At 51.6% G+C, this 10,000-nt stretch overlaps 1 protein-coding gene across 1 annotated transcript in view; it reads right to left on the reverse strand.

Annotated features, from left to right (window-relative positions):
- Positions 1-3,972: 3,972 nt before the first annotated feature.
- LOC308159134 (guanine nucleotide-binding protein G(q) subunit alpha-like) overlaps positions 3,973-10,000 on the reverse strand; it is a gene marked incomplete at both ends in the record, with an annotated part of 14,056 nt that continues 8,028 nt past the window's right edge. Inside the window, 3 exons of the mRNA XM_080532887.1 lie at positions 3,973-4,163; positions 7,231-7,384; positions 8,185-8,314. Of these exons, the coding sequence (XP_080389013.1) occupies positions 3,973-4,163; positions 7,231-7,384; positions 8,185-8,314 (475 nt within the window). The remainder of the gene's footprint in view (positions 4,164-7,230; positions 7,385-8,184; positions 8,315-10,000) is intronic.

Raw genomic sequence — 10,000 nt, forward strand, 5'->3', positions numbered from 1 at the left:
GGATGTGGTCTAGGATGTAAGGGGTGTGGTCTAAGATGTAAGGGGTGTGGTCTAAGATGTAAGGGGTGTGGTCTAGTATGTAATGGGTGTGGTCTAGGGTGTAAGGGGTGTGGTCTAGGATGTAAGGGGTGTGGTCTAGGATGTAAGGGATGTGGTCTAGGGTGTAAGGGGTGTGGTCTAAACGGTTAGGGGCGTGGTCTAAGATGTAAGGGGTGTGGCCTAATCTGTGGTATTGGGGACATTCCCCAGCTCAGTCAGAGGAGTCTGGTTCCTCCCAAGGTTTCTTCCTCTCAGGGAGTTTCTCGTTGCCACGGTGACCTGTATGTCTGTCCCTCGGGGGAGTGTGTGTGTGTGTGTGTGTCTGGTCACACTGCTTTTACTGTTTTTGTTTTGTGAAGCACTGTGTGTGAGTGTGTGTGTGTTGGTGTGAGTATGTGTGTGAGTGTGAGTGTGGTTGTGAGTGTGTGTGGTGTGGTGTCAGCGTGTGTGTGGTGTGAGGGTGTGTGTGGAGTGTGTGGGTGTGAATGTGAGTGTGGTTGTGTGAGTGTGTGTGTGAAGGTGAATGCTAGCTAACTCTGTAAAAGAAGCCCCACCCCCCCCCCCCCTCTGCCCATCTTATCCAGCCAGCCAACACATGTACATCCATCACACATGAACTTGTTTTTCTGACACTTTTTATGTCGTTCATAAATAAATCTGAAGAAACAAAAGTACATTCTGATGACCTCATACCTGAACATTCTGATGACCTCATACCTGAACATTCTGATGACCTCATACCTGAACATTCTGATGACCTCATACCTGAACATTCTGATGACCTCATACCTGAACATTCTGATGACCTCATACCTGAACAGAAGCGTTAAAGTTAATGAGCGTTAGAACAGAACACTGATGATGTCATAACCCCTCCATGACCAGAGATGATGTCATCACCCCCCCATGACCAGAGATGATGTCATCACCCCCCCATGACCAGTGTTCCTGATGGTGTGATGTCATGTGATGGTGTGATGTCATACAGACATGACAGCCCTGTTGGTTGGATTGAGTCGACAGTTCTTTGTACAAAATTCAATTAACAAAAAGTACTGAGATAACACTGTTACTCCTCTTCATGTCAATATTATATACTACATATCTGATAACTTAAATTGTTAATTTCAGGCTAAAGTTAATTTCTGGCTAAAAAGAAATATACATTCTCCTCTTAAAAACAAAACAAAAAAACAACATAAAACCAAAATAAAAATACAAAAATAAAAACTTAATTAGCCATACAATAATAATAATAATAATAATAACTTTTATTTGTATAGCGCTTTTCCTGCAAACGTTGCAGCTCAAAGTGCTCCAATCATTATATAATCATAACTTAATTATTTAGTCACAATACAGTTACATAGTTCCATAGGTTCATTGCTGCACATCCAGTCTGCCAAAGTTATGATTCCAAAGCTCCGTAAGCAGGAAGTAGAGATGTACAGGAAGTAGAGATGTACAGGAAGTAGAGATGTACATGGATCATAGCATTCATAACTGCACGACGCGTCATTAACATGTGAATGACGGGGGGGGGGGGGGGGATCGCCATGGAAACCAGAAGCTCCTCCCAGGAATGACGGGGGGACGGGGTCGAGCCTCAGGAACCAGTCAGAGACGAGGGTTTAACTCTGGTGCGTGTTGAGCTCTAGGCCCCGCCCACTCTGGATGGGAAACAGCCAATCAGCGCTCCCCCCCCCCCCCGCTGTCACTGAGCTGCTGTACCTCAGTCAGGGCTGTGATTGGATGGACTGTGACAGGGGCGGGGCTGTAGGAGACAGCTGCTGCGCTGCCATTGGTCGCGTCCAGATGTCCGGAGCTGATTGGCTGCCGCGTCCAAGGAGCCACGCCCCCCCCCCCCCCCCCCCCCAGGGAAAAGCAATGAGTCTGTCCTCCGATGTCTACCTCCCCCAGCCTCCCCTGTCCTCCCCCGGCCTCCCCCAGCCTCCCCTGTCCTCCCCCGGCCTCCCCTGTCCTCCCCCGTCCTCCCCTAGCCTCCCCTGTCCTCCCCTAGCCTCCCCTGTCCTCCTCCGGCCTCCCCTAGCCTCCCCTGTCCTCCCCTAGCCTCCCCTGTCCTCCCCTAGCCTCCCCTGTCCTCCCCCGTCCTCCCCTAGCCTCCCCTGTCCTCCCCTAGCCTCCCCTGTCCTCCTCCGGCCTCCCCTAGCCTCCCCTGTCCTCCCCTAGCCTCCCCTGTCCTCCCCTAGCCTCCCCTGTCCTCCCCTAGCCTCCCCTAGCCTCCCCTAGCCTCCCCTGTCCTCCTCCGGCCTCCCCTCCTCTGTCCTGTCCTGTCCCGCCCCTGCCCCTCCAGTAAACAGTGTCAGGTAGAGCCTTATTGTGTTGACAGCATATTATTGTTTCGGCATCTGCAGTAATAATAATACATATGACCCTATAGAGCCTAGTGTGGCACCGCTGAACATAAACAAACAAACAAACACTGTTCCCTGACCCCTGACCCCTGTCTGGGGGGGGGCGGTGGCGGGGGGGGGGCTCTGGAGTCAGTCTTCAGAACACGACCCGGTACCAGGGTGGAGGAAATCATTAACCAATCGTATCCATCATGTAGAGATGACAGTATCAACACTTCTCCACTGGGGGGGTCCAGATGTCCTGGCTGGGTGGGGGGGGGGGGGGAAGCTCCCCAGAAAGCACCCCCCCCCCTCCCCCCTTGAGTTTTTGAGCAAAACAAGTTCCTCTTCTGAAAACAAAACAACTTCACAACGCTTAGCCTAGCACTCCTAGCACTCAGTCAGTCAGTCAGACAGTCAGTCAGTCAGTCAGTCAGTCAGTCAGACAGTCAGTCAGTCAGTCAGTCAGTCAGTCAGTCAGATAGTCAGACAGTCAGACAGTCAGTCAGTCAGACAGTCAGTCAGTCAGTCAGACAGTCAGTCAGTCAGTCAGTCAGTCAGTCAGTCAGTCAGCCAGTCAGTCAGTCAGTCAGACAGTCAGTCAGTCAGTCAGCCAGTCAGTCAGTCAGTCAGACAGTCAGTCAGTCAGTCAGACAGTCAGTCAGTCAGTCAGTCAGTCAGTCAGACAGTCAGTCAGTCAGTCAGTCAGCCAGTCAGACAGTCAGTCAGTCAGTCAGTCAGTCAGTTAGTCAGTCAGTCAGTCAGTCAGTCAGACAGTCAGTCAGTCAGTCAGTCAGTCAGTCAGTCAGTTAGTCAGTCAGTCAGTCAGACAGTCAGTCAGACAGTCAGTCAGTCAGCCAGCCAGTCAGCCAGTCAGTCAGTCAGTCAGACAGTCAGTCAGTCAGTCAGCCAGTCAGTCAGCCAGTCAGTCAGTCAGTTAGTCAGCCAGTCAGTCAGACAGTCAGTCAGTCAGTCAGACAGTCAGTCAGACAGTCAGTCAGTCAGTCAGTCAGCCAGTCAGTCAGCCAGTCAGTCAGTCAGACAGTCAGTCAGTCAGCCAGTCAGTCAGTCAGACAGTCAGTCAGTCAGACAGTCAGCCAGTCAGTCAGTCAGTCAGTCAGTCAGTCAGTCAGACAGTCAGTCAGTCAGTCAGTTAGTCAGACAGTCAGACAGTCCCTGGAGCTGGAGGGAGGAGCCTGCCCTGCGTAGCCCCTCCCTCTCCTCCTGCCTAGCCCCTCCTACTCCAGCCTAGCCCCTCCCCCTCCAGCCTAGCCCCTCCCCCTGCCCTACACCAGATTGTATTCCTTCAGGTTGAGTTGCAGGATGGTGTCTTTGACGGCCCCTCCCCCTCTCCCTCCCTCCTCCCTATCTCCCCCTCCCCCCCCTCCCTATCTCCCCCTCCCCCTCCCCCCCCTCCCTATCTCCCCCTCCCCCCCCTCCCACCCCCTCCCTCCCCCCTCCCACCCTACACCAGATTGTATTCCTTCAGGTTGAGTTGCAGGATGGTGTCTTTGACGGCCCCTCCCCCTCCCCCCTCCCCCCTCCCTCCCTCCCCCCTCCCTCCCTCCCCCCTCCCTCCCTACACCAGGTTGTATTCCTTCAGGTTGAGTTGCAGGATGGTGTCCTTCACGGCGGCGAAGACGAAGCGTATGTTCTCTGTGTCGGTGGCGCAGGTGAAGTGGGAGTAGATGATCTTGTCACAGTCGGGGTTCAGCTCCACGAACATCGTCAGGATGAACTCCCGGCCCGCCTGGGGGTCTCTCTCCGGTCCTGGGGGGGGAGGGGGAGGGCAGAGAGGGGGGGAGGGGGAGGGCAGAGAGGGGGGGGGGGGAGGCGCATTATACACTTGTGACACGGTCTGGTGAAAAGGGCCGCATGTCAGCAATTCTCTCTCTCTCTCCCTCCTCCCTCCTCCCTCCTCCCTCCTCCCTCCTCCCTCCCTCCCTGGTCATCAACATAGGTCTCCCTCCTCTCTCTCCCTCCCTCCCTCCCTCTCTCTCTCTCTCTCTCTCCCTCCTCCCTCCTCCCTCCTCCCTCCTCCCTCCCTCCCTGGTCATCAACATAGGTCTCCCTCCTCTCTCTCCCTCCCTCCCTCCCTCTCTCTCTCTCTCTCTCTCCCTCCTCCCTCCCTCCCTGGTCATCAACATAGGTCTCCCTCCTCTCTCTCCCTCCCTCCCTCCCTCTCTCTCTCTCTCTCTCCTTCCTCCCTCCCTCCCTGGTCATCAACGTAGGTCTCCCTCCTCTCTCTCCCTCCCTCCCTCCCTCTCTCTCTCTCTCTCTCTCTCCCTCCTCCCTCCCTCCCTCTCTCTCTCTCTCTCTCTCTCTCTCTCCCTCTCCCTCCTCCCTCCCTCCCTGGTCATCAACATGGACAGGAATTGTCGGCAATTCTCAGATCGCGCAAATAATAAATAAAACCAAAAAGCTTATTTTCTTCCCCCAAAGATGTGTTCTCCGTACCAAAACCCTTCACATATTATGACCTTACGTTTTGAAGAGATATAACAAACAACAGTTTTAGGATCACTACATATGTATAGTTTGTGAATGTGATTCACTGTCTCGTCTGCTGTAGGCTACTGGGTTAGCGATACACGGCTTGTAAACAAACTTACGTTTTAGGACGTGTTCAAAAGCAAAGACTGTGTGATCATCTGGTTATGTGTAGTTCTAGCATGCAGTGTTTCTAGCATGTTGAGCATGTCGTAGTGTGTGTGTGTGTGTGTGTGTGTGTGTGTGTGTGTGTGTGTGTGGACTGAACACTCATACCACACGTGACATCATATTCCACAGCAAACAGGAGGGCGGACTCGGAGTTCCTAACTTTGAGTGGACTTATTTTGCCACCAGACTCAGCCATCTCCTGAACATGCTGAACAGTGACGACCAGTGTGTGAGGGAGATGGCTAGAGCCTCACTGTTCTTGGACTTACGGAGACGCAAGGTCCCCATGGCGCGTCCATCAGAGTCTAGTTTCCTGGGATTTAAGAGGAAAGCCAGTGGAAAGTTGGACACTCACTCCCCAGGATTCGGAGTGTGGTCTGACTGGCCTGACCTCAACGATCTCTGCGGCTGGAACAACGTGGCCCTGGAGTGGGTGGGGTCAAACTCAGTGGCGGTGGCTGTCTCTGAGGAGATCATCACTGACCCCAGCATCTCAGTGAGGGCAACCATTAACATCTGTGGGACAGATCATCTTCTCCCACCAGTCAATACCCGGGGACACCTCATGATGGCGCTACGACAAAGACAACGACAGCACTGGACTGAACTGAAATTGCAAGGGAAGCTGGCATGTCTCCCTGCTGCTGATCACTCTGTCTCTCACGCAGTGTTCAAAAGTGTAACTCTTGACGAGTGTATTGTCACCTTCACTTTAAAAGCTAGGCTGCAGGTTTTAACAACGAAGCTTAACCTCTCCATCTGGCTTCCTGACAGTCATAGCCCACACTGCATACATCACAGTCACCAGCAGATAACTGAAACCATGCCCCACATCTTAAATGGTTGTCATGCTGATAAAGGGCTCTACATATGTAGGCATGATCGAATTGTGGATCTGATTTCAGAGGGTGTCTTTTCCATATTCAGGCCTCCCGCAACGCTGTACAAGCACTCCACTGTAAAGCCCAGCATGTTCAGTTTGTGTAGTGACGAAGAGTCATTAGGAGTGTTCTCTAATATTTCAGCAAACACCCCCGATGTTGTAATTGTCAACGAAAACCACAGAGTGGTGCTTATTTTAGAAGTTGGCTGCACCTTTGACCATAGCCTAGAGGAAGCCTTTTAACCAAAATCTTAAAATACCAACACACCATATCACAACTGGGCTACAGATGTCAACTTTTAGTTTTCATATTTGGCAGCCTGGGCCATGTTCATAAGTCTGTTGTTAGAGGCCTTCATATGGCTGGTCTTTCTAAGAGAAGGGCCAAACAGTTAGCAAAATATTGCTCAGCATCCGCTGTTATTGGTAGCCGCTCAATATGAATGAATGAATGAATGAATGAATGGTCTTTATTGTCATTGATATAGTACAGGTACCAAACAACGAAATTTGGGAGGGGGGGGGGGCTCCCCTGGTGCTAGGAAAGAAAAAAACTAAAAAACAAGAAGGGAAAGGAGCTGGTTTACATAAATAAAGGCTATGTACACTATCCACTATACTATACTATACAAATAAAACACTGTGCTGTACTCTATGCTATGCTATACCTATTCTAACATTTCCTATTCTCTGCAACTTTATGTACCCTAGGGTTGTCATATTGCACATAGTGTTATTGCACATTCATTTAAAGTGTCGCAGTTTGCAGGCTTGAAATGTACACATTTTGTGCCTCAGCACTACACCTGATTTCAATCCAGCAGCTGCCATCAATCCGTCCAGACTGTCCAGGGCCTAGAACCTAGGTCTTTGCTGTGTTCAGGGCCTGAATGGCCCTGGGGTAGAAGCTGAGCTTCAGTCTGTTTGTCCTTGCGAACATGGTCCTGAACCGCCTGTTCGAGGGCAGCCGAGCAAAGTGTTCGTACCCAGGGTGGGATGGGTCTCTGGAGATCTTGGACGTCAATATCAATATCAATATGGAGAAGGCGGTGCTTCCTGTACCCATGAGCTGGATACTGTCTGTTTTACAGTATTTATACTGTATCTGTCAACCCACTGGTATCATCTGGTGTGAATAACATCCTGTGTGTGGCAGAACTGTTTGTTGGCTCAGCACTACTGTAACAGATTGTTTCCATGATATCAAAATGCACTGTTAGTATTTATGTCCTTAAAATGTGTGTGTGTGTGTGTGTGTGTGTGTGTGTGTGTGTGTGTGTGTGTGTGTCTCACCCTGGTACTCGGGGAAGTACGTTGCCAGGTGGGAGGTCAGGATCTTCTCCTCCAGCAGGTCCTTCTTGTTGAGGAACAGGATGACGGAGGAGCTGTGGAACCAGGGGTAGGTCACGATGGTCCTGAACAACGCCTTGCTCTCCACCATACGGTTCTACACACACACACACACACACACACACACACACACACACACACACACACACACAGGGGGGAGACAGTTTGAACAAGGTCTTGCTATCCTCCATGCGGTTCTAAACACACACACACACACACACACACACACACACACACCTCACACACACACACACACACACACACCTCACACACACACACACACACACACACACACACACACACACACACACACACACACACACACACACACACACAGACACCCTCAGCGCACCTCCTCTGAAGAAGCTTCTGTGTCTCAGGGTCGTAGTCAAAGCACACATTTACACACTGCTTTACAAGGGAAAGGTGTGTGTGTGTGCGTGTGCTTTACAAGGGAAAGGTGTGTGTGTGTGTGTGTGTGTGCGTGTGTGTGTGTGTGTGTGTGTGTGTGCGTGCTTCACAAGGGAAAGGTGTGTGTGTGTGTGTGTGCGTGTGTGTGTGTGTGTGTGTGTGTGCTTTACAAGGGAAAGGTGTGTGTGTGTGTGTGTGTGTGTGTGTGTGTGTGTGTGCGTGCGTGTGTGTGTGTGTGTGTGTGCTTTACAAGGGAAAGGTGTGTGTGTGTGCGTGTGTGTGTGTGTGCTTTACAAGGGAAAGGTGTGTGTGTGTGTGTGTGTGTGTGTGTGTGCTTTACAAGGGAAAGGTGTGTGTGTGTGTGTGTGTGTGCTTTACAAGGGAAAGGTGTGTATGTGTGTGTGTGTGTGTATATATATATATATACAGTATATAGTGTGTGTGTGTGTGTATATAGTGTGTGTGTGTGTGTGTGTGTGTGTGTACCTCAGTCTCACACTCCGCCAGCACCTGGTCGTACTCGCTCAGCGCCACCAGGAAGATGATGGACGTCACGTTCTCAAAGCAGTGGATCCACTTCCTCCTCTCTGACCTCTGACCCCCCACGTCCACCATCCTGCAGGAACCAGAGACAGGCTAGGCTAGGCTACATTTACATTTACATTTACATTTTTGGCATTTAGCAGACGCCTTATTCCAAAGCGACTTACAATCAATACATTTGAATACTAAGCATGTGAATCAGCAATCGATCATTCGTTGCAGGAAGAGTAATCTAGCTCGGGCCCGGGGCCACTGATAGAAGGAAAAACCTTCTCCCTATCGCCTTCTACTAAAACTTTTTTTTTTTTTGTGGAGAAACTGAGAAACAGTACAAGGGGGGCAATAGAAGTTCTTAGGGACACAGTAGAGGGGAAAGCGGGTGTCTTTAGGAGACGTAGTGGTGAGGGTCAGAAGATGTCTCAGGAGGAGCAGTTAAGATGTAACCTGAAGAGATAGGTCTTCAGTCTACGACGGAAGATGGGTAGTGACTCTGCCGTTCTGACAGCCGTGGGGAGCTCATTCCACCAGCGGGGAGCCAGTGTTGTGAAGAGACGTGATCGGGCAGCCCGACTGCTGTGTAGAGGAGGTGGGGCCAGTTGGCCAGCCGAGGTGGAGGAGCGGAGTGAACGGGCAGGGGTTTGGGGGTTACCATTTCCTTCAGGTAGGCAGGGGCTGTCCCTTTAGCTGCCTGGTATGCAAGCACCAGGGTCTTGAATCTGATGCGAGCTGCTATCGGGAGCCAGTGCAGGGTGCGAAGGAGAGGGGTGACATGCGAGTATTTGGGGAGGTTGAATACCAGCCGGGCAGCAGCATTCTGGATGAGCTGCAGAGGTCTAATGGCTGAAGCGGGGAGCCCAGCCAGGAGTACATTGCAGTAATCCAGGCGGGAGATGACCAGTGCCTGGGTCAAGAGTTGCGCTGCCTCTCTGGTAAGGAATGGTCGTATCCTTCTGATGTTGTAGAGGAAGAATCTGCAGGAGCGAGCCGTTGCTGCAATGTTCTCCGCACAGGATAGTCGGTTATCCAGGATCACTCCAAGGTTCTTGGCTGTCAGGGAGGGGGTTACAGTAGAGTTCTCCACTGTGATGGAGAAGTCTTGGAGAGGGCAGGCTTTCCCGGGGATGAAGAGGAGCTCGTTCTTGTTAAGATTGAGCTTGAGATGGTGGTCAGCCATCTATGTTGAAATGTCAGCGAGACATGCTAAGATACGGGTTGCCACGTGTACATCAGACGGGGGGAAGGACAGGCAGAGTTGAGTGTCATCTGCGTAGCTGTGGTAGGAGAGCCCGTGTGAAGAGATTACCGAGCCAAGAGACTTGGTGTAGAGGGAGAAAAGTAGGGGCCCTAGGACAGAACCCTGGGGTACCCCAGTGGAGAGGGTTCGTGGAGAAGAAAGCGATTCTCTCCAGGTCACCTGGTAGGAGCGGCCCGCCAGGTAGGAAGAAAACCAGGAGTGTGCGGTGCCAGAGATGCCCAGGTCTGAGAGGATGGAGAGAAGGATCTGGTGATTGACTGTGTCGAAGGCAGCAGACAGGTCAAGGAGAATGAGAACAGAGGAGAGGGAGGAAGCTTGGGCAGAGTGGAGGGCTTCCGTGACAGCAAGGAGCGCAGTCTCAGTGGAATGCCCAGCCTTGAAGCCGGATTGGTGGGGGTCTAAGTGATCCATCTTCCGGAGATAGTCAGTCAGTTGTTTAGATGCCGCGAATTCAAGGGTTTTGGAAGGGAAGGAGAGAAGGGATACAGGTCTGTAATTGTGGAC

Source organism: Nansenia antarctica (genome assembly GCF_963989245.1).
Source record: "Nansenia antarctica genome assembly, chromosome: 5".
Lineage (NCBI taxonomy): Eukaryota > Metazoa > Chordata > Actinopteri > Argentiniformes > Microstomatidae > Nansenia > Nansenia antarctica.